General features: G+C 36.5%; 1 protein-coding gene across 2 annotated transcripts; it reads left to right on the forward strand.

Annotated features, from left to right (window-relative positions):
- SLC7A2 (solute carrier family 7 member 2) lies at positions 1 to 23,762 on the forward strand. Of its 2 annotated transcripts, none has more exons than XM_075149175.1 (11): positions 1 to 391; positions 1,658 to 1,813; positions 5,128 to 5,293; positions 5,846 to 5,982; positions 7,579 to 7,801; positions 10,334 to 10,473; positions 14,236 to 14,338; positions 15,565 to 15,770; positions 16,076 to 16,242; positions 17,156 to 17,264; positions 17,856 to 23,762. In XM_075149175.1, exons 1-11 carry the CDS (start codon positions 16 to 18, stop codon positions 18,041 to 18,043), a joined length of 1,971 nt encoding a protein of 656 aa, XP_075005276.1. In that variant the 5' UTR covers positions 1 to 15; the 3' UTR covers positions 18,044 to 23,762. The 2 variants fall into 2 exon arrangements, with proteins under 2 accessions (XP_075005276.1, XP_075005277.1); XM_075149176.1 differs by lacking the exon at positions 10,334 to 10,473 and adding an exon at positions 10,887 to 11,023 and having other exon boundaries at positions 16 to 391.
- Positions 23,763 to 25,239: the final 1,477 nt, after the last annotated feature.

Genomic DNA, 25,239 nt, shown 5'->3' on the forward strand with positions numbered 1-25,239 from the left:
AGCTCTCCATCCACCATGTTGCCCTGTGGACCAGCTTTGTCCTTTGTTCGGTGTCTGGTGCGGAAGAAGAACGTCACTGGTGAAAGTCTTGAGGACTCCAAGTTGTGCCGATGCTTATCGACGGTGGACCTTATAGCCCTGGGAGTAGGAAGTACCCTTGGTGCTGGTGTTTATGTCCTTGCTGGAGAAGTAGCCAAATCCGACTCTGGACCTAGCATCGTCGTTTCTTTCCTCATTGCTGCGCTGGCATCTGTGATGGCAGGTCTCTGCTACGCTGAGTTTGGTGCTCGCGTTCCCAAGACTGGTTCTGCATATTTGTACACTTACGTAACTGTCGGTGAACTGTGGGCTTTTATCACTGGTTGGAATCTCATTTTATCCTATGTTATAGGTAAGCTTAAGAACAAACACAGGTCTCAAGGGTTTCTGAGACAGCAGATATAAGATACGGATTTGGGTCTGACTTTCTTTTCTGTCTCTGTACTTAGCTACTATTGCTTTTTACTCCTGCTGGGATCAAATAACCAAGGTAATTCGACTAGGTTATTTCCTCCTGTGCATCACCATTATAAACAGATTTTTTGCAAGATGCTTTTGCAAACAGTCTGTCTTCAGCAGCATGGACTGAATAACTTGTATGAAAATTGTGTCAGACAGTTCAACGATGATGCACAAGAACAAACAGGATTTCTTTGCTGTCTTTGGTCAGCAAGAATAATTTCAGTAAAATCAATAAGCATATTTTTTTCTGAATATACACAGCAAGGACATTTACAGGGACCCCATCACTACAATATCTCACTTCAAGAAAGTCATGAAGTTTAAGTACTAACTTCTTACTACAACCTCATGCCAATTAAATGGTGTCCTATCATGTAATCCCATAAAATACAAAGTTGACCAGATCTGAATAAAATCAATGTTTATATGGCAGATATTAAAATAACTATTTTCAGTGCTTTAGCAGAGACAACATTTTTTGATTCAAAAATGTTTTCTTCCAGAGGCACGTGTTCCAAGCATCCATTATATCGTGTATAAGCATGCCTAGCTGTATATGTATACCTAACTGCAGGACTGTTGCCCAAATCACTACAAAATCAATATGCCCAAGTATTGTGTTGAAGTGTATTTCATGATAGGAGAGTGGTAAAAATAAGATGCTATTTAGCCGTGGCCACATACACATTTTACCAGAGGAGAGTATCCATCTTAAATACTGCCTCCAGCAATATACATCTTCCTAGTGATTTTTTTGCTTTACTTCCAGGTGAACAAACTTTCCTTCATGTTCTTTCTTAAACTGCTTTCTTACATTGCTTTATATTGTTTAACATATGCCATATTGTAACTTTAGAAATAAGTGTCTTCCAGGATGACATCAAATATAAATCATACAGAAATAATTTCTGCAATACTTTGGGAATAAATGAGGTACAAATTTGTATATTTTAGTTGTAGAACAATATGCTGTCATTTAACTATGTAGAAAAATTCTATAATGTTAAAACCACTTGGCAAAAAAAATCACTGTTTTAGCACAAGCTCTGCTTTTTGAAATGCAAGTAGCGACATGCTTAGTTTTATTTCTTTTTCGGTAGAAGTAACTGTATCCTGTATGTAGGCAAAACTCTAAACATGCATGTATTTTATGAAGGTACATCAAGCGTAGCAAGAGCCTGGAGTGGCACCTTTGATGAACTTCTTGGAAAACAAATTGGTCATTTCTTCAGAACCTACTTCAAAATGAATTACTCTGGGCTAGCAGAGTATCCTGACTTCTTTGCTGTATTCCTTATATTGCTTTTATCAGGTAAGACATATACATGGCTTAATTTATGGTGGTTGTGACGTCAAACTGTTTCTTACAGACAAAAATGCTAAGTTGTAGTTTGTGTTTTATAAGAAATACCTTTATAATGTCTGAGATGTTTAGATGTGCATGTGTGTATTGACACAATAACTCTGGGAATTAAATTTATATAATCTAATTTTCATGTGTACCCTCTTTTTTTTTAAGCTGAGACATGAAATAATCACTGTAAGGACTTTTTTATAAAACCCATGATACGGATTGATAATAACAGGAAAATTATACAGTTTTGTGTGGTTTTTATGGCTTTATCACTGGTAAATGCTTTCAGCGGGACTTTGAGGTTAAGCTCTGTAGTTTGGTAATGTGATGTGCTCTCCTTAAATCACATATTGTATATGTAGTGAGTATTTGTAAGGGGTTTTTTCCCCTCTAAATTGTTAACTTATTCAGTATAAAATAACTTTCCCCTTTTTAAGTCTTCAAAAGCGTTATCTAGCCTAGAACTTGTTTGAGCTAAAGGGCACTCCAAGGTACTGGCATGGCCCAACAGACCAGTTTGAAACCTGAGTAAACCTTTCATGACTACTCCACACGGTTTTGTTCCTTTTACATCTTTACTCATGTTTTTATCATGTTTTTAAATCACAAAAATTGACACCAGCCTTTTGAGGGATTGGAAAGCTCAAAAATACTGCAATTTATTTGCACGTTTGCATTTAACAATTGCTTTCCACAAGGAAACGTTCTTACTGCCACCAGGAGAGAAGGAAGCAGTATGTGTATTTTAAAGTGTACGGTTTGTTTTCAGCCAGTACTAGAAGCATTTCAGTATTCAGTAGAGGTCCTACCCATATCTCAAATATTTGTTGTGTTCCGTCTCTCTTTAGATCAAACAAAAGCAGGAGCTTTTTTTCTCTGGAAAGTGAAACTGATGAGTTATATAGGCATAACCTTCTGTTCTCTTCTTCTGTTACGAGGGGCTTTTTTAAACTCACTACTTGAGAAAACATTTTCATTCAACTCCTAATGCTAGAATGAGTGGCCAGTGCATCCTAAGCTTTTATTAGGTCTCTGTATATAAAAACATGAGTTCCTACAGTAGTAAGCCTTAATTTATGGCTGGGTTTGTATCTTCAATTCTTTTCTTCCTTCTGCCTCTTTTGCTTTTGTTTGTTTTATTAGAAGAAAACAGAGAACAAAAAATGTATAAGATGCCGAAGTCCCTAATTGAAAAATGTTTGAGAACTACATTATTTAAAAGATTTAGGATGTACCTGCACTGTGAGTCACATTGCAGTGTAGGTATTCCCAAGCTGACTCAACACCCATACTTCCAGAAATTTTACCCAAAATTTTTGAGGTGGTTGTCATGTGGTCACTAATGTAAGCCACGAGAAAGTGGCAAAAGTAGAGTGGAATCTTGAGGAAATTAATTGTACAATTTTAAGTGTAGAATATTATTTAAATGCATTAATTTTTTAGAAGTTTTAAAAATAAATGCCTTGAGATTCAGAAGAATTTCATGCTTGCAAACAGAACATACTTCGTGAATATCAGCATTAACAGGTGGTGCTGAGGCCCCTGTGTCTGCGCTTAGGAAGATCAGGGAGTTTACTAGACAAGGTTTAGTCTAGCATCTTGCCAGGCTTGTGGTTCAAAGTTGCCTATAGGACCAGTTCAGACCCTTATGTCTTCAGGAGAGATGGGATTGAATTTGGTATAGCTGGAATGGACCTTTCATTTTCACTTCCTCCAAAGCAAGGAGGAAAAAAACAACCTTTTGAAAAGCAGAGCATTCCACAAACCAAACTATAAAACGCTAGTGTAGATGCTGCCGTCTTGTATCTGTTTTCTCCATTGCCGTTGCTGCTTCCTAACATCAGTAGTAGAGATTCCTGATAGAAGAGGAAATGTTTCTCCTGTGGTTCTCCACTGCTCCTGAGTTTTCATTTGTGTCCTGCCTTTTCATCCTCACCATCATTCCTTCTTCACTTCTCTTGTGCTTGTGCTGCAAATTACCTTTCCAGGTCTCTGTGGTAAGCAGCCAAACCACCAGTGAATTAACTGGGAGGAATTCACCGCTGCTGAGAGGAGGGGCAGTGGGGATGGCTCAGGGCTGTGTAGACTGAGTAATTGGATTCTGAGCTGCGCAAAGCTGAATCATAGGAGTAGCAGATTACGTTTAACAGAAAATGTGATGTGCTAAGTACAAGGGAAAGTCCACAGAAACCTGGCTTGGTGTTTCCCTGCCCCCCCCTACAGAAAGGACTTTAAAAAATGAACATACTATGTTTCATACTGCATTAAGCTGATTGAGACACTGCCTTCTTGGGAAAAACTAGGCTAAAGAAAGCATACCCCTATTTCCAATAAAAATGCCATTGGTGAAGAAAAACTTGAGCAGCTCATATGATAACTTCTGTGTTATGATAAGATAGCAAATGCCTCATTTAGCAGAGTCAGAAATTTTTTAGACGTTATCTTGAGAGGCTTAAAATTTTCAGACTTAATCTCTAAATAATGAGGGAAAGCATGTATGTGATATCAGTGGAAATGCTTAGAGTGCAAAGAACCTGTGGAGGCTTTCCCAATGTATTTAATTTTTCCTGATCTGCTCACTGCCTGCTCTTCCATTAAGATGTTAGTACACTTACAGTTGTTACAAATCTAATGACACAGTGGGATCCTGATGGAATAACTTTCAGATTGTTTAAATGCACTACTCTGCAACCTAAGGCATGTGCATTTTGTATCAGACTTTTCTCTAGAATCTCTGTGAATCAGTGTTTCTGAAGAGGAAGCATGCATTTCTTTTAAAAGTGTTATTAATGAGCTAGGAAATGGGACTCTTACTCTGTGTTGGATATGCCGTGAAAAACTTAGAGTGAACAGATTACATTATTAATCTAATAATTTCGATTATTTTATTAATCTAATGAGTAGTTGTTCTGTAAGGAATAGATCCTACCAATCTGTTTTTACTAAGCATAGAATTCTTGTACCTATTTTTCCTCCATCACATAAAATAGAGATATGAATTGGAGTCTCAGAAAAGTAATAATTGCTCAAAGTACTTTTAAATACTTAAAGAATACAATTAAACAAGCTTTCTGTTTTGTGGTTTCCAATACACTCGCCTATCACCATGTTGCCAGAGAGTCTAGTAAATTTGTGCTTCTGCTTTTTAAAAGTATAAAATCTTGTGCTTTTTTTTTAGTATTATTCACAGTATTGCATGTATATCTTCTTTAAAATACCATTTTATTAGTTCAAGGGACCATTGACATCTATAAAATATTTTTATTTTATAGGTCTTTTATCTTTTGGAGTAAAAGAATCTGCATGGGTGAATAAAATTTTCACTGCTATTAACATCTTGGTCCTACTCTTCGTTATGATTTCTGGTTTTGTGAAAGGAGATGCTGACAACTGGAAAATAAGTGAAGAATATCTCATAAACCTTACTGCAATAACAGAGTAATTTTTTTTTTTTAATCAATTTACTTGCTCACATTCCAAGCAATTTTCTGTTATACTTGCTTTTGTGGTATTGCAGGTATTGTATCAACTGATAGCTCTGTTGCTGGGAGTGATAAACTTTTTATTCCCTTAAAAATTGGGTTTTATTTTCTTGTTTGTAGTTTCCTTAAAAAAAAATCTTGTCTGTAGCCATTTGAGAGGTTACTGGCTTCTTGTCCTTAAGTCATGTATTAACTGCAGTATGTGACTATGACAGCAAGAGTTGCCTACACCATTAGTGTTTTAATATATTTTTCCACAAACTGCAAAGTGAGTAAAATGATAGTTACCCAATTCAGGTATTCTTCCATTTACTGTTATTTTTGTCTTTTTTACAACCTTTGACATAAAAATGTCTTCTCATGCAGTTTTGTAAAGCAGAACTCTGTCTTGACAAGAGCATTTTAATATGTTTTTCCGGAGTGGTAGGGGAGAAGGATGCATGTGTGTGTGTCCTACCAATAATAATGAAAAAAAGTTATTTTTCTGCTGTATTTTTGTTCTTTATAGGAATTGCTCATCCTATGAGAATGTGACAAGTCTATATGGGAGTGGTGGCTTTATGCCATATGGTTTCACAGGAACATTGGCTGGTGCTGCAACCTGTTTTTATGCTTTTGTTGGATTTGACTGCATTGCAACAACTGGTATAGTATTTGTGTGTGTGTGTGTATATGTATAAGTATATATGTATAACATGTTTTTTTTTGTAAAAAATACCCACACAAACAACATAACAATCTGTCTACTGTTCATCCTTTGCTTTCTCCTAAACCTCCTTCAGTTAATGTAGAATGAGTCTGAGTTCATTCCTGAATGTGGCTGTTGTTTTGGGAGGAAGGAGGAGATTTTACTGATTTTATTCCTGTTCCAAAGAAATTAATTGTTGCCTTCTAAGTCTGGGAAGTGCTTAGTATGCAATTTTTTCTGCCCAAATCGTGTTAATCACCTGCTCATTTTCACAATTTTCTGAGATGAGGTATCCCTCCTGAAGACTGGCTTATATATGGCTGATAGGGAATGAGTACGTTGTACTTATAAATTGTAGGTAAACAACTAGAAATGATGGGCTTTGAGTACTCTAAATATAGAATGTATTTTATGTACTTTAGTTTACCTCTTTTTTTAAATGCTATTTCTGGCAAGAAAATACTGAGTTTTTTTCTGTGTCACTAAGCTTATTTTATACAGGTTTGTCGTGGTTTAACCTGACAGGCAGCCAATACCATGCAGCCGCTCGCTCACTCCCCCCCAGTGGGATGGGGAGAGAATTGGAGGGGTAAAAGTGAGAAAAACTCGTGGGTTGAGATAAAGATAGTTTAATAGAATAGAAAAGGGAAAATAATAATAATAATAATAATAATAATGATGATGATGATGATGATGATGATGATGATAGAATATACAAAATGAGTGATGCACAATGCAATTGCTCACCACCCGCGCTGACCGATAACCAAGTAGCGATCGGTACTTCCTGGATCACGCCTACCCTTCATATACTGAGCATGACGTCACATGGTATGGAATACCCCATTGGCCAGCTGGGCTGGCTGTCCTGATTATGTTCCCTCCCATCTTGTGTACCTAGCTCAGTCAGTAGGCACGGGAGCTGTCCTTGGACTAGGAGGGCACTTAGCAACAACTGGAAACATCAGTGTGTTATCAACATTCTCCTCATACTAAATCCAAAACACAGCACTAGGAAGAAATTTAACCCTATCCCAGCCAAAACCAGGACAGTATCCACCTCTTACTCTATACCATATGACGTCATGCTCAGCATATAACGCTGGGTGAAGAAGAAGGTGGGGGGGCATTCGGACTGATGGCGTTTGTCTTCCCAAGTAACCGTTACGCGTGATGGAGCCCTGCTTTCCTGGCGTTGGCTGAACACCTGCCTGCCGATGGGAAGTAGTGAATGAATTCCTGGTTTTGCTTTGCTTGCGTGCGCGGCTTTTGCTTTCCCTATTGAACTGTCTTTATCTCAGCCCATGAGTTTCCTCACTTTTATCCTTTTGATTCTCTCCCCCATCCCACCCGGCAGGGGGGGTGAGCGAGCGTCTGCGTGGTGCTCAGTGGCTGGCTGGGGTTAAACCACGACAAGGTTTTTAAAACTTCTATTACAAATATGATTTCCATAGCTTAGATTAACAAATGATTTGTCTTTGATGTTATCTTTTAAAGCTGAAGGTGGAAATGAGTAAGAATTTTTGGTGGGGCGTTTTTTTTCCTTTTTTCAGGAGAAGAAGTCAAGAACCCTCAGAAAGCCATACCCATAGGAATTGTGGTGTCCCTGCTTGTCTGCTTCATGGCCTATTTTGGGGTTTCAGCTGCGCTGACACTTATGATGCCATACTATCTACTAGATGAGAAAAGTCCTCTGCCAGTAGCATTTGAATATGTTGGATGGGGTCCTGCGAAATATGTTGTAGCAGTGGGATCTCTCTGTGCTTTGTCTACAAGGTAAAGACATTGAAATACTAATTTTACTGGGAAAAGCTGATGGATAATACATGACATTTAAATGTATATTCATGCCTTCATTTTGAAGGCTCAGTTCATGCAAAGGACTAGCAATAAGTATTATAAGCATGTTTTAGACTTAAGCAGGTCTTGATCACAGTAAGTGGATTAAGTCCGTTTTTTAAACTGTACTGTTATTGAACTCTACCTCTTTGGCTTATTATCCCAAAAGTTTTTATTAAAATACGTATTTTCAGCCATATGACCTGCAAGTTATCTTTATTAACTGATAAAATAAACCTCACCCATTTTGCCCTTTCTTGCTGTCCACTCCCAATGACTCAGCAGCTTTATGGGCTCTGTGTATTTGCAGGCAAAATTGAAGAGATGATTAATTAACTCCACTTCTCATCTTCGTTGCCTGTCTCTGTTTTCCGCCAGTAGCCAGTCTGTCTTCTGACATCATCCCTTCCTGGTGTGGGTATTTGAGATGTAGATTATAGCTGTGAAAATATGATCACTTATTCCCCTTTGTGAAACCGTGGATGTAACCTTAACTTAACGTGTTGTTTTGATTAAAAAGATCAGGGAGGGCATGAGATATATTAGTATGTGTTCACATATATTACACCCCAATTGTAATGTGGTATAAACATTTTCATAGAATAGTACATTGCTTGATACTTGAATTTAGGGATAGAAAAATGTTGATGCCAATCCTCTACCTGAGTTTATGTAGGTACGGAGTCATTCACATGAGCTTCAGTGGTAAGAATACTGGCTGCCTTTCCAGACAGGAAAACGACATGCCTGTTTAAGCACTAATGCTAACAATACTCTGCGATAACCCTGTAAGCCTTAGCCTGAAGAAGATGAGCACGCTGACTGTGGACAATGATTTAAAGGAGAGGAATATTTTAATGTAGAAGGGGATAGAAAAAGGAAATATTTCCAGAATGACGATAAAAGAATTGTAGGGCTGACTGAAGAATGTCATAGTTACACAGTTCACCCTAGGATTATAGCTATTTTCTATCTAGTTGTCATGGTCCCCTCATTTTGGAGGGTTTTACTGAATTTTTCCTCTATATTGATAAACAGTAAAAGTGATATATAAGCAGAAACTAGCTTAAAGAAATTAATACTGCAAAACAAAACAAACTGAGATGGCAAAATGCTTTTTCAGAAATTTGAACTGCTGGTCTCTTTTACCAGTGTATTCTGAAGAACTATATTTACTCATATGGAGAGGTTAATATTTCAGTCTGTTTACTGATGTCAGTTTAGAACAAAACAAAGGAAATTGTATTTCATATTCCTCAGTTTAGAGGTATAATTAAGAAAAAAAGTTGGGATCATTGCTTTTGGTTCATATAGTTACCTTTTACTATGTTATGTCGTGAACTTGTTTCCTCAGGGTAAGATGTTTGTTAATATTTCTGTTATTTATGTGAATGTACTTAAGGAGGGGTAGGATAAATAAATTTTACAAAGCCACAACAGCAAAAAAATTGGCAGTGGATTTTAACAGTATCCTTATTTGAAAAATAGGAAATTTAGGAAACAGTCTTTTTTGGAAGGGACATTCCAAAATCAGTTCATGTGCAATGAAACTTATCTCGTGTGTCTAACCTTAACGCTTGTGTCTCACAAGCATTACTGGAGGTACTTAGCATCTGTGGTATGTAAAAGCTGTGCCTTCTGTAAGTGATATAGTCGACTCCCTAAAGTAAGAAAGGCAACCATTCACCTGATTGATTAAAAACTAGTGTGCTTGCTGCAGAGGTTATACTGGCTATGATTTTGCCTTTTGTCCTTTCAATGTTTTTGGTTTTCTTAATTACAATTATTTCGCTTTGAGGGAAACAAACCACCTAATTTAAGAAGTATGTTTAAAAAGAGCTTTAAGTTATCAACAGCTTAAAAGCTTTCTGTGTTCTGCAAATAACAAATCTAAATTAATTAGCTTTACTTCTTCCAAAAAAAAGAAACAATCTTAACGAAGCTTGGCTAGAGGTGCTTTAATCGAAAGAAATAATGGGCCCAAGTATAACTGTATGGTACTTACTTTGAATTACTGTTAATCAGCAGCCTTACATGGAAATGTAGAGTGTAAGAGATGCTGCTAATGCTTATTGATTTGCTGCTGCTGCTGACTGACAGACTTTCTCCAGGAATACTAAAGCTTAATTGCATAGTTAGTGTGACCTGGAACATGTTCCTGGTCCACTAATACCCAAGAACTACAGTGATGGCAAGAGTTATTTTGCTAATCTGAATTCTCTCTGATGAAGCAATTCCATTACATAAATTAATTAAAAAAAAAAAAAGTGCAATCATCTTTACAGGGAAAAAGAAATTTCTATTTGTGTCTGATCTGTAGTATCTTGGGCTATGGGGCTTTCTGGTTTTGTCTTACAATCATAAATTTTGTTTCTATACATGCCATTAATTAACATTGTTTATCTTGTCCATGATACAACTCTGCATGAACTGTGTTTGCCATGTTGCATGTGTTTGCTTTTTACTCAGTCTTCTTGGATCCATTTTCCCAATGCCACGTGTAATCTATGCTATGGCGAAGGATGGGTTGCTTTTCAAATGTCTAGCTCAAATCAGTTCCAAAACGAAGACCCCACTAGTTGCTACTCTATCGTCTGGTGCAGTAGCAGGTGAGACTAAGAGCTGATCCTTGTAAAGAAAGGTGCACTGTTAAACTCGTCGCATATATGGAAATAAACCACTGTTGTGCAGCTTTGATTTGCTTTGGACTGAAATGATCAGATCTGATTGTCGCCAGGTAAAGTAGGCTACCAGTAAACTTTTCTCTACCACAGATTATGTATTTGTTGGTTAATCTCAAGTGCTTTCAAAGCCTAGGTTCAAAATAAACAACAACCCAAAACCAAGAACATCAGTCAAACAAGCAAAAAACCAAGAGCAGCAACACAGAGCCTAAACCAAAATTAAACCTAAACCTAAACCCATTAACTCTTACAAGCTTTCTTTTTGTGTAGTTGGGTTTACCAGCAAAGCATTGTGCTTTTAATAACCTGTATTTGAACTATACATTTTTCTGTTCTAGTCTTCTCGGCTCTATGTTCCCTTTGCCCCGAATTCTGTTTGCCATGGCACGCGATGGTTTACTCTTTAGTTTTCTTGCCAAAGTGAGTAAGAGGCAGGCACCAGTCTCTGCCACCTTGACAGCAGGGGTCATCTCTGGTAAGCTCTCAAAGCCCGTGTTACTTAAAACTGAGATTTAAACACTCTATGCACGTGCATGGTACTTTATATTTTTGAAAAGGGCTGCTTGTTAACTTCCCTTGCATGTACAATGGGAATAAAATTACCAAGTAATCAAAGGGTGTAAGAACTCCAGATCATGCCAATCATGGTGGTGGTGATGTCCTTAATGTCACAGAATTCAAAATGATTTTTTTTTTTTTTTTAAATATTGGCCTCTTGTATTGTGAATAAGCTTGTTACTTAATCTGGGTTCCTTAGGCTGTTGCTCTGCTTACAGGGTTTCCTTGTCTGATGTACACCTATATATTTAGCACATCTATAAGGGGGGGGAAATAACTGTCACATTTTTTATTATGAGACATGGGCAAAAATTTCTACATTTGCAGCAGGATCAACTTTTCTGTAAAATACAAAGATTTTAAAATTTTCTTCTAAAGAAAAAGGATTCTGTTTTTGTATAGGCTTACCAAATTGTGGCTGAGGGGTATATAGGTGTTATGGGGAGATTATGAGTGTATGCACATATATGTATGCACATACATGCCCACATATATTTTAGCAAAGTAGAACTTTGGGAGCTCTTGCCAACTCTTAATGTTTCACAAAGGGAAATTTTTAACATACAGCTGTTTCACTTTTGTCCATACTTCTTGCAGAGGTACATGTAGTTGTGCCCAAATTTCATTGTCATTTCAGTGAGATGTCCAATTACCCAGGAAAACTGGAAGTTCTAGAAGTATTTAACTCAAAGGCAAAGAAATAAGTCTTAAAAGTAATTCAAATATGAAATACATGCCTTATAACATTTAGCAACCCTGGCTAAAATTGCTATCAAATAAGAGGTTCAGAACTGAGACTAAAATATTATTATTTATAGTCAGGGTCATCCTCAGATGCCACAAGACTGGAACTGCTCGCACCATGTACTTGGCAGTAATGTGGGAAGACACAGTCATCGTCCGGATAGTTCCCACATGAAGCATTATTATCAGTTCCCTTTTCTTTGGTCGGCGTACAAACAAATTTCTTAGAATTACTTTTATTATTTTGACTTTATATTATTTGAATTTATAATATGGACATATTCCCCTATAATAATTTGGAAGTGCAGTTATGAAATGAACATCTTTCTCTGAAATCACAGTAACGACGAGGAGAAAGAAAACCGTATTACCCAGCTGGTAAACCGATGGATATAGTTATATAGCCCTGACTATAGCTATGCAGCAGCCATCACTTGGGCTGCTTTTAGACAGTTTGGGGAATTTGGTGTGTCAGCAACTCACCTGAAGACAGCTTTATCTACTGCTGGAGAAGGAGTAATTTCTTCTTCTATTTTTAAAAAGATGCATATTTGGTAACTTGTTGTCATAAATAGTTTTGCCAGAATAGTTACAGATGTATGCAACACTTTATATTGTCTGACTTTTCTATTTATTCGTAGCATGGATAGTTTCATAGCTTTAAGAAATGTTAAGGAGATTAGATGTTTGGCCTCTTAATTAAAGTTACCAGGTCAAGCCTACGGCTGAGGCAATTGTCACATGTTATTACTGTGACTTACCTTTTCACATGTGGTAACTGTGAGTGTGAAACTCTCCACACAGGAAAATGTTTTGGTGTCAGTCCAAGGTTTCTTCACCGTAAATTTATCTACCGTTGTTTCTTACAATTGGAGTAAAATTAAGAGAGGTGGAAAAGAAATACTGTGTCTTTTTTTTCCTCTTAGCCAGAAACTTACAGGCATTTTTCAGTTTGGTTCTAATGTAAAAGAATATTGTGGGCTACAGAGTAGTCTTTCAAAAGCTACGATTAAAAATTAAATATAGCTACTGTACATGAAGTTATAGCAGGTTCTGCTCTTCCTCAGTTTTGCTTACCTATGCTCTTTGGAGCATGCAAAGCAGTGAGGTATTCAGAAGTCTACCCCGTAAATGACTTCTTGGATTTAGGAACATCCACTGTCATTAAAGAAAACAGGATGGTCTTCCTTCCTTCATTGGAAAAGGAGATGCGCACATGAAATAAAACTTCTGTAACACAGCAGTCTTGTCTTCAGAAAATCACTTTTTGCTTTCTCCGTCAGGATCAAAAACCAGGGGAACGTGTGTTTGTGTGTTTGTGCACTTATACACCTGCCTACAAATGTATTAACAAACACATAACATAAATATTATATATAAGCATTTCTGAATATAGAAAAATTTGTGTGTGCATATACATACAGTGTATAAAGGCTACATTTAATAGTTTCTTTTGATGTTGAGATTACTGGTGATTCAAAAGATTAAGTATTGTTAGATTCTTTCTGCATCTCAATAATGTTAATAAAATACAAATATTTTAAGAGGTTCTTTGACCACAGATATTTCAAATCAATTAGCATTAGCCTTTCATTTAGTGGTGGCTTGTGCTAATTTCTTTACGAGCTATGTGTGTCTGTGTGCAAACAGCATAGACAAAAAAAGACATTCCAGAATCTCCAAAAGAATGTGGCATTAGCTTTTACAAACACAAAGATCGCCATAATTCCTCTCCGTATCATGGAAGTTTCTGCCACTGATTTCAGTGATCGTAAGATTATTAATTCTTGTGAGATTTTGCTGGCCTTTCCTGAAGGCCACTTGAACTTAACTTTTTTTAGTAAGACAATCAATTTAAAAAAACCCACAAAACTATTTTATTTGAGACAACTCCTGAAAGTCCTCTTTACATACAGTTCTTTCTCAGCTCAGCAGAAATTTTACATACTAGTGACTTACTGGGTCGGATCATTGTTCCCCAGTTTTGCAGTGGGAGCCATCCTCTCCGCTTTGGTAAGATTTTGTCGCAGGATCTGAACCTTATTCTATAAAAATGTATTTTTAATGTGGCCCCAATTCAACAAGCCATATGTGCAAATACTTATGTCCAAGTAAGTTCAACACGAATCGCTTGATTATGCAGCATGACTGTACAGCTCATCAGTGCATATCTGAATGAGATTCCCAACTGTAGGGAACTGGGTTTGGGAATGTTGGCGATGACTTAAAAAATGTGTTTTTAAGGATTACCATGATTTCACTCATATTGCTGTCAGTAAAACAATGTAAAGTTACACTGTGAACAGATTTCAAAACCTTAGTTCTTAATATGTCAGCCCCATACAAATCTTGCATTTAATTTTCTTTTCTTTTTTTTTTTTTTAGCTATAATGGCATTTCTGTTTGACCTAAAGGCTTTAGTGGATATGATGTCTATTGGTACACTTCTTGCTTATTCACTTGTGGCAACCTGTGTCCTCATTCTTAGGTGAGTCAAAACCACCCTTTCCATTCTGGTGTGTTGTGTTGGCCAGTACATAAACAGAAGTGACATTTACAGTGTATGTTTTTTGCTAGATAGCTAAATGTTTAAAAATTAGCTGTGTGCATATAAATAATTACTAAGAAGCAGTGACCCATCAGAGAAAACACTGATATATTGTCATATCAGTATAGCAGTTAGTGAAGTTAAAGCTTCATGTGAAATCTAGATACCTTTTATTTCCAGAAGATGTATTGGTCCAAGCATTAGTCCCAAAGGTACTAGATGTAAGCTTGTGTCCAAAGTTCAATGGACGATACTTTGACATGAATACAATCTATGCTGTACATCAGGCCTATTACATTGTGGGGGCATATGTGAAAAGTGTAGATGTTCTAGGTAGTTCACAGGATGAACAAGTTCAAATAATTGCTTTGTATTACCCTAGTCAGAAACATAAGGCCAGATGAGCGTTTCAAGATGTGGTAGCCCTAGAAGAGAGTACAAATATTCTCTCTCAATGAGTGAGATTATAAATACTTGTCAGGAAAACTCTGGTGTCTGTTCTGTTTGTAAAGCTACGGAATAATATTTACATATTGGTAGCTACAGCTCACTTTATTATATATTGGCCTTTTTAACTTAAAAAGTCAGTCTTTATTGCTTAAGGCTAAGTAATTAACTTTGAAAACTATAACAGCTTAAATTCAGCTCAAATTCAATGTTGCAATAATTTACACTTTAAAAGAGAAGTGCCCATAGTGACTTATTTAACATATGTATTTTTAAAAATACACTTAAAATCGAACAAAGCAGATGTAAAATTTCAGTTTATGCCAGTTAGTAGGCCTCTTACAGTACGGGAAGCAAGTCAGAATTAACTTGCCACTGCTGAAAGAAGCTCCCCTATCCTTTCCCTGCCATTGACCACCAGACCCTGTCCCCTCTTTTTGTACGAGTCTGATCATTTATCTGACCCATTGGTGCATTCACAGAGCTTAAAAAACTGCCCAAAAAATCCCCAAACAAACCCAGCAACAAAGTGAGTTGCCATAGTTTTTTTATATATGATAGTGACTAATAATATAGGCTGTTGCAGTGCAGTTACAAATTGGGAAATTCTAAATCTCTACTGCAAAGGATTTAGTATTTAAATACATTCCTAGAGTCATATTGCTTCAAATCCCAAAGTAAGCTTAATTTTTTTATTATCCTGTTTCTTTTATGCATAGGTACCAACCCAGTTTAACCTACGAGCAACCAAAATATTCTCCAGAAAAAGCAGCTTTGGCTGCATCTGAAAGGGAATCTGCAGTAAGTGAATCACAGATAAATATGATACAAGAGAATCACTTCAGTCTTCAAGCCCTGATTAATCCATCCAGTTTACCTACCGAGCAGACTGCAACTACCGTTAACTTTTTAGTGGGTCTCTTGGGTAAGTATTCAACTGTCCAAATTCATATAATGCATTAACGTAAATAATGGAATTTTATTAAAGACAAAATTAAAAATCCAGTGATAACATGCCTTCTTTCAGTCATGATTAATGTGTCATTCTGCAGAATGCTTTTATACTTCTTGATGGATCTAATCTGTAGTCCACTATATTTTCCTTTAATTAAACATTTTCATGATAACATTTCATACTGAAGACCTGCTATCGTTCTTAAAAATTGCGTCCTCTTTAATGCAGAGATTAAGTGACTCTTTCCCATTTCCATTGTTTTGTTTTTCACACAGCTTTCTTGGTTTGTGGCTTGAGTGTCCTCACTACTTACGGGATTCATTTCATTGCTAACTTGGAGCCCTGGAGTATTGGCCTTCTTGCTGTGTTGGTGGCGTCCTTCATAGTTACCATTCTCCTCATCCAAAGGCAGCCTCAGAACCAGCAGAAAGTGGCCTTTATGGTGAATAACATATTCTCTATGTTATTCTCTAATGAAAGGTTGGATGGATTCTAACAAGTGGGAGAGGGGCAGGGAGAGAGAGAGATGGTCCTTTTTCAGGCAGTCTTTCATTACTGCACTGCCACTGTTGCAGGTTTTTGGTGAAGGTAAGGGTAGCGGATGCTCACGGCTGAATCATCGGCATGGGCAGTCCAGTCCAGATCTTCTCAGGACTAGAGGAAGGGTTTAATTGCCCACAGATTGAATGTGTGACATGCATAGGAGCATGGCTACAGAAAATGGCTGTACCACCGATGTTGGTGTGAACAGCTGCTATTACAACTAGTGGATCTGGCAACACAGATCTTCTAGGTATTCCTTTAGGCGCATCCTCAAAGTGCACCTTACCGAGACCCAAGTAATTTTAGACCTCAGTTTAAGCACTCAGAAACTGGAAAACGATTCAGAAACTGATTAGTGTACAGTCACTTGTCTGTGTTGTGTGCAATGCTTTGGACCACAATACAGTTTGTACCTCCCAGAGTATAATCCTTTCATTTTGAGCTTTCACTTATGTTCTAAGATCGGTTATTTAATGGAGTATTTAATGGAAATAATGAAATATAGTGATGAAGGTCAAGGAGTCTGGTGGAGTTGGCAAAGAAGGGATATATATAAATATATAATATTTTTCAGCTGTAGATACAGGAGTCCATTAGTATATGTTCAGCACAAACTGGAAAGTTTTTCTACACAGCCTTAGAGAATATATGTTAAATATAACGTATTTTAAAAGTTTAAGATATGTAGAATCTGGTGGCTAAACCCATTGAAAAAGTGATTAGATGTGTCACGTCTAGTTTGTGTTGTATAACTGAAGTGTGACATGCAAGAAATTATATTTAATACAAACATATTAAATATTTCCTTTTAGGTTCCACTATTGCCATTTTTGCCATCATTCAGTATCCTGGTAAATATTTACTTGATGGTACAATTAAGTGGAGACACTTGGATCAGATTTAGCTTCTGGATGGCACTTGGTAGGTACTTCTGTTCATTTCAGTCACCTCTTACGTTAGGACTCATGAATCCCATCTTAGAACATTTGATTCTCTTCCTTTAAATATTTGAAAAACACAGTGTGTTTTTTAATAAAAGTCAGCTGATATTTCTGATCAAAACAAGAGCATGCCTTAGAAGAGGTATTTATATGCAGTCTAAATTGTAAATACAGTTTGAGGTAATAGGAAGAATAAAGTTATAGGACTAATTCCAATAAGCCACAATTTCTTTTTCCTAATAAGTATAGCTAAAATTGTGCTGAGACCTGTTTGTAACATGTTTCTTTCCAGCATATCAATCATTCTCCTTTAAGATATGGAAAATTGTATTAATTTCATCTAGACGTAAATTAGAGATAGTGGTTTCCATGACCTATTAGAGCATTTAATTACACAAAAATGATGCACTGGAATTTCCATAGAAACAGGGAAGACCTGAAGCATGAGCTCTGATTCAGATACCTGAAAAAGAAACTTGTTTTGGAAAATACGTTCAGCCAGAGAGTAAAAACTACTTTTTAACACACCACTTCCTGAAAACCCTATTAACTTTTTTTTTCCTTTTGGAAGGCTTCCTCATTTACTTTGCTTATGGCATCAGACACAGTCTTGAAGGTCATCGTAGCGATGGAGATGATGACTCTTGTTCAGAAAACAGTGGGCTGCAAGAAAAGAACCCTGTGGAAGAAGTGGATGAACCTGAAAATGCAAATGAAAGCGATCAATTTCTTGCACATGAGAGGACAAGTGAATGTTAATCTTTGCAAACATACAAGTCTTCTAAACCTTTAATTGACATTTTACTTGCAGACTGAAATTTCAAAAGCTTTCTGCCAACATTGTGCCTCTTGAAAGTGTTTACTACAAGGCCTGGCTGATATTTTGGACAAGCTGCTAATCCATCTTCATAATTTCAGAACTGACAGCATGGAGATTAATATTTAAATTAAAAAACAAACAAGAAAAGTACCCTTTGGCAAGCAAAAATTTCAATGCATTGTTTGAACTGTCATCCAAAATCACTGGCAATCACAAAATATGAAGAATTTTAGAACTGCCTGCAAGAAGTTCTGAATATTTGACACTGCATTGTGAACACAAGTGCCTTTTGTACCTTCTCCTCATCTCTGTTACATGTTTTGGTCACAATCTAATAGTTCTCTTCTTTCTACAGAAGTAACTCTCATGGGAGATAAATTGCAGACAGGCCTGGAAAGTATTTGCAAAATGAATGGTAATTGTACAGATCTGATACTTTGCAAAAAGTAGAGGATCATGTATTTATATAAAAGAAATAATTGCTTACCTTTACTAATCAGTAGTTATGGAGAACTCAAACAGTATAGATACTTCAAAGGCTTTTAGTCCCTCTAAATATTATTCAAGATTTCTACTCAGGTGAATTCCCTTCCTTTCAGAGATGCTGTGTGTATAAAACAATACTCCCAAGAGGAGCTACGTTGTTTTCTACAAAAGCATCTGGGAAATAATCTGTTGGTCACAGTATTGACCAACACAGAAATTCGTATGTGATTTAGCAAGTATTGTGCTTTTGATTTCAGAAGGGCCAGGATTTTATCCCTGATTACATAATTTGGTACTTACATACAGCAGTCATCAAGTTTTCCTCCTTACTACTCATTTATTCTCCCTACACTTTCTTCTCCTTTATCATGTGCCAGAGCTGATATTTCTGAGATTAGTTGTTACACATTGCTTCTCCTCAGCAAAAATAATACACAAAATCCCAGCCTTCTTTTCAGATGGAAGGGGAGGTTAAAAAAACAGAGGCCCAGGCTTTGGAAAAAACAGTATTTCAGCGCTTCACTAAGCCTTAAACATACGTTAGCACAGCAGTTTTTCATGAGCCAAACCTACATCAAAATCCATTCATGTGGGTAGCCTGTCCAAATGCTTATTTATGTAAAGAACCAAATTGCTGCAGCAGTGCTGGGTGAACAATTATTTTAAAGCTAGTGAAAATGGAAACTGTTCTTTCAACATAAAAGTCATGTTACCTGTCAAAGGCACCAAGATACTTTAACACTTTTTCTCAGCAAGTAGTAGACTGAAGTCCCATGAAGGATTCCACAATATGAAGTTACTTTGCAAGAATGTATTTATAAAAATAACTTCCCTAAAGTAAGAATTGCCTTGGACTTTGTCATGGAGAATTGCAATCTCTTGCCAGTACTAATCATTGGTATTAATCTCTGTTGATAGGTATAAAAACTTTAGATCCCATGAGAGCTATGTTGGTTGATAGTGAAAAGCACCTTACTTTTTATAATAGCTGGAATTTCACGAAAAAGAAAAAAAAAAAAAAACCAACTAGTTAAGCTGCTTCTATCTCTCTCCTGTTCTTTTTCACAGCAATAGATTCACACTTTCTAATCTTAAAACGACTTTTGTTGTTGTAAGAGAGTAGCGTGCCTAAACGTTGAAGGGCAGAAGAAGTGCTTCTTGATGGAGAACCCTGCAATGGGCCGGTATCCCACTGTGGAGCAGGTCTGAGGTTTTCAGCCTGATCCTTTTTTCTCAGCTTGAACTGGGAGGAGAGGGTCCTGCCGTGCTGGCAGCAGCGAGTGGATAGATGTCTGCTGCTGCACCAGTGTCCTCTACTGGCTACGCAGAATTAGGAGTGGCAATCTGAAAATCTAAGAGGCATGCAACAGGTAAAACACCTACCTCAACTGAGGTTCCAGCGTATACATCCTCTAACTGCAACTGCTGTTGTCCTAAGGACTGTTGTTCTAGCGATTGGTGGTCCTTAAAAATGGATGGGGCACAGAGGATGAGGAGAAACTACAGGTAGGTGGCAATGGGATACTGTTTTTTAATATATCCTAATCCATCCAGAATTGATCATAAGTTATAGCCACTTCTTTCCACAATTCATCATCGTTTTACAAATGCCATTAAAGAAAGACTCAAATCTCATATTAGACTAATACAAGTAGATTATATGCTAAGTAAATATTTGGTTGATAGGAACGGATAGGAATTCTCAGGGCAGTTCCTAGACCTACTGATAATTTTCAATACCTCTATTCAGTGAATGAAAGAGCTGTCTATGTCAGTTGGATCTGCTATTTTAATTGTACTTCTCAACTGGGGCCCATTTTTATGCCAAAAATGACAAAAGAACTGTATGTTCTTCTCTGAAATATTAGAAATTTAAGACTTTCCAGGCTCGTGAAAGGAATCCAATATAGTAATTCTTAGATATGTCAAAACAAAGGTTTTATTTATAAGTAACCAAAAAATTGAGTAAATGAATGTGTATTCTGTTGTTTTTAATCCCACAAGTATTTGAAATAGAGAAGCTGATGCTTTTCCTGATCAGCTGCAACTCTGTCAGGAGCACGGCTTCTTCAGTGGTTATACTTTCAGAGGACGTTCTTAACCTGTCTTGCCCAGTACTCTTAAATCCACAGCTGCAAAAAATGCCATTGCTGTGGGAGCGAGTCAGCAGTGCTCAGGCAAAGCTTTTGCATGACGCCTTTACAAGCCCACAGTGAAACACAGCTCTTTTAAAATTCTTGACACATCTCGGTGTGTGGGAAGCAGAGACTCACTTTTTCCTATGGTTGCTGATGCGGCAGAGCAGGTGAGCCAGGCTCCCGAGATGCAAACTTGCTGCTGTTCTGTGATGTGCAAGGAAGATCCCATTCCCTCCCAAGGCCATCATATAGAATGTATGTGTGCACGCCTGTCTATATGTTTGCATCTCTCTGACATTAGCCCATAGTGATTTTGATGTACTGATTAAAATAATAATTTCTATACTGCACTGGAATTTTCCTTTGAAGGGATACTGTCAATATAATAAATTTCTGGCTAAAGCAGGTGCTAGCTAAGGCTTCTGGAGATAGAGGAAATAAATTTTCCAGCTTATTTACCTAATGGATGTGTCAGCACTTTGTGTATTGACAGTTTCCCCTTTCATTTGTATGACTATTTCTCCCCTCGTTAGAGAAATGAATTATACAAAAATAAACGAATGTGCCTGTACAAATGTTGCTAAGGGAGATGGGAGCAGCTGTAGCACAGGAACTATCCACTTAACTCATGAGATAGAACACGAAATTAAAGGAAAGTCATTGGGTATTCTCAGTTGCTTCAACTGCGCAAAGCTTATTTATATGTGTGTATAGTTAAAGTCATTATTAGTCAGTGGCTAAGTAAGAACATGACAAGCCAGAAATAAGATATTCATGCTAATTTTGGTATGCATTTGTATATGCAATCTTGAAATTCCAGATGCTTTAGTGGGACTTTGCAGGAGCAGGCCGTGTGAAGGACAGCCATGCTAGTCCTTACACAGGAGCCATGTATGAAACAAATCCTGATTTTGTTCTCGCGTTTGCTGTCTGTCTGTATTTGCTGAGAGAGCAGCTGAAAGCACAATACCAGTGGAATTAAATCGTTGTTATTTTTTAACATAGTTGTTGATATTGTAAATTGTTCTGTGCAAATAATAACAGTATGTGTTAATACAAAATATCTATTATTGGAGGTAGCTTATTGTTTTTTTCTTCCTTTGTGGAAAAAAAATCCTCCAAAACATATATTTGCGTTGGTACATTCTGGATGTGCCTTTAGATAGAGGAATTATTCTTATCTAGCTGGATTTAAGAAAGTAAGCCAAAGCATATTTAAGGGAGAACAAATAAATCTTTTTGTTCTGAGGGATAAGAGATAAGATAACATTTCTGTACAATTCATGTTAACCAAAGTGATCTTCTTGTGGTATTCCAGTCTGAATTCTGCCATAGGAAATTTTATGAGGTATCTTAGATTTCATTGTTTGTTATCCTGGATAAAACTATTCTGTTAATAATAGTATGCTTTTTCCTGCACAACAAATGCCGGTTAGATTCCTGAAATCTGTCGTATTATGTTTATGTCACCATGTGTTAAAGCCATTTATATTACCTGCTGTTAGAGAATTATCAGTAATAAATGCCAATAGTAGTGATAGAGGGTTACTTATGTACTTACTTATGAATTTAACTATGCCATCCAGAAACTTAAATGATACAATGAATTTAGAGGCAAAACGTGGTAAAGCTTAAATATATTTTCTGTATTTAATTAGATGATAAATGTAGAAGTCTAGCCACCTTTCCCCTAAAATTTATGCAAAGATATATATTATTTTAAGAAATAAAAAGGCATACTGTTTTTGTGGAGGTTTTAATAAGTGCCAATATCAGATGTACCATAAGCATCCTGAGATACTGAAAGCTGAACAACCTGGATGAAATCTGTGACAGTGCAGGAAATGTATGTGGGACTGTGCAATCGTTTTAATCAGGTGTGATGCCTTTGACATTGAGGTGCATTTTGTATAGTAGGAATTTAATTCACATGATGGCTGGCATGTGTTACTTGATTACATAAAAAAGAAAATAAAAGCACCTTTTAATGCTCTTGGGCCCTAATTCTTCCTAAACTTGCCTGGAAGTTTGTACAAATTGCGGTATGCTCATTGAAAGCACTGGGATTACTCATGTGTTAGGCAAATACGTATTTTAGAGAAAGAGCAGGTGGTATAGGATCTTTGTTATTAATTTCCTGTACTTTTAGTATTTTTTTCTGGTATATGTTTTGAGGACCCCTGCATTTTTAATAATTGGACCTTTCCAAAGCTAAATATAGTGCCTTTTCCATCTCCTGATCTGATTTCCATTTGATTTTAGAAATCAAACTCCTTAACATTAGCTAAGTCAAAGGATTTCTGTGCATAGACATGCATTACAAAGAACTATGTATATATATCATTATTTTTATTGTCACTTGGACAAATTCTGTTGTCTTTGTATGTTTTCATTGAGCCTTTTGCCAGGTAAACTCCAGCTTCACCAGTAGAAGTTTAATTGGAGTCAGGACAAAGGATAAAAGGATTTGAATGTTCAGGAGGGCTTTTTTCTTTTGTGTTACCAGAAAGTAAAGCATGAAATATGTGTTACACATCTTTAAAAATAGTTGTGTGTGCATCATTTTAAAAAACATTACTGTTCATATCCATTTGAACTTTTCCTTTTGTTCATATGTACATTGTAGTGATTATTTCTGTATTATATGCTGCTGAGCATTTAAAATGTAGATAGAATTATTATGATGCAACTTAAACTACAAATTTGTATTTCTTTCAAGTGCTCTACCAAAATGAAAAGTCTTGAATTTTTATGAATGTAAAAAATGCTTATGTTTAAGAATATGGTGCTTGTTTTTTCACTTTTATGATAGAATTGTAATCAGCGATATTTTTAGTTACCTTAGTTCCAAATTCTGATGGAAATTACATTGCTCTTCATTTACTGTAAAACGTGCTTCACGGGATAACAATTGTGCATTTGTTCCGTATTTTTTAAATAAAGCTGAATATCACTTGTACGTACTTCATAACAACAGCTCTAACTTTAACCACCACTACAGTTTTAGTAAACACTAAAATAATATTGTGACTTGTTAACCATTAGTGTGTCAGATATCTAATGTCATTACGTTATACAAATCATAACTCATTTAAAATAAATAACATGATAGCTTGTATGGGTTTTATAGAGGGGAAAAAAAACCCCATGTTTTATGTTTAAATCTTTTATTTTTCCAGTGGTCTGGAGATGGGGTTAGTAGCAGCATTTGTTTCATACTTGCTTCCAAGCACTCAAGAAGTCACTGAAACAGAGAATAACACCCTTTGATTTCGGCATTTTGTCCTAACACTGCCAAACCACAGATGATGTTAGGTTTGATTTCCAGAGGGAGTGAGTAGCCCTTGGCGTTCATGGTGCTCAACTTTCTGAAGCACCAGGCCTTGTCCTGGCAGCATCCAGCCTCGGAGTTAGATGGATAAACTCACTGTTGTCTCCTTTTTCCCTCTTCGGAAAAAAAAAAAAAAAGAAATTCCTCAGCTTTGAAGAGTACTGTGGGTATATCAGGAGAATAAAAGCATGAGTCTGGGCAATGGATAACAATAGCCTTGACACTGAGAACCACACTCCCTGGGCAAGCTTATCATCTGGTGCTGTTTTTAAAGACATTTGGGTAGTCATCTTTGTTCACAGACTTAAGGGCAGCTATGCCTTTGGGTTTTTTCCTGAGGTATACTGCAACTCTTTTGTGCAATTCCTTATAAAACTTTCAAATGATTAATAATCACCTTTGTGTACATACAGATTTACTAAGACTCATCTTGAAAATCTTGGTCCCATGAAGCAGTGGGAATATGGCCACTGATTTAAATGAGGACAAGAGTCATTCTGCGAGTATCACATTCAAAGCATTGACCTGAACAGATGCATTTAAGCTCTCAGTTTACTCATGTGGAGAGCTGGGATCATTACATGTAGGTTTACATTAGTTCTTCTGATGGCTATAAATGAAAATGTAACTAGTTTTTCATGCATATCCATTTAAAACTAGGAAACTTAAAATTCATAAAATCACTTACTTTCTTCATTGTATATCTATATAGGAAAAAGGTATATGTCAGCTCAAATATGTCTTAAAATTAATGCAGTGTGAGTGTTATTTCCAAGTGCTATTACCATATTTTCCAAAATATACTATTGGCTCAGTCACCATTAGATCATTGACCTGCCCTGTGTATGAAAGCAAAAGGGAAATTTGACCTAGGAAGGCACAAAAGAATTGCAACTGGCAGTTTTGCAGATGATAGAAAAAAACCCACTCTGCATCAGAAGCAAGAGCTGTGGCTATTTCCAATGCAAATTTGCAGTTTACATTATACATCTTTTCTGAGTTATCTCTGAGATTAATTTCCTTTAAAATAAAGACCAATAACCTTTTCAGAATATAATACTCGGTGGTATTCTAACTGTTTAAAGGAGGAAATAATCTTAGACTTTTAAAAAACCCTGCAGCAACAAAAATACCATTTTTCTTAACTTGTTACAAGTAATAGACGAAATGTTTAGGATAT

This window comes from Calonectris borealis, chromosome 4, assembly GCF_964195595.1.
Source record: "Calonectris borealis chromosome 4, bCalBor7.hap1.2, whole genome shotgun sequence".
Taxonomy (NCBI): Eukaryota; Metazoa; Chordata; class Aves; order Procellariiformes; family Procellariidae; genus Calonectris; species Calonectris borealis.

Bases quoted from the DNA above. Each gene is read 5' to 3' on its own strand.
- SLC7A2 (XM_075149175.1), top strand. From the start codon at position 16: ATGTTGCCCTGTGGACCAGCTTTGTCCTTTGTTCGGTGTCTGGTGCGG. The intron at 14,339-15,564 runs GTGAGTCAAAAC...TTTTATGCATAG, and splicing joins ACCTGTGTCCTCATTCTTAG to GTACCAACCCAGTTTAACCT. The intron at 16,243-17,155 runs GTGAATAACATA...ATTTCCTTTTAG, and splicing joins AGCAGAAAGTGGCCTTTATG to GTTCCACTATTGCCATTTTT.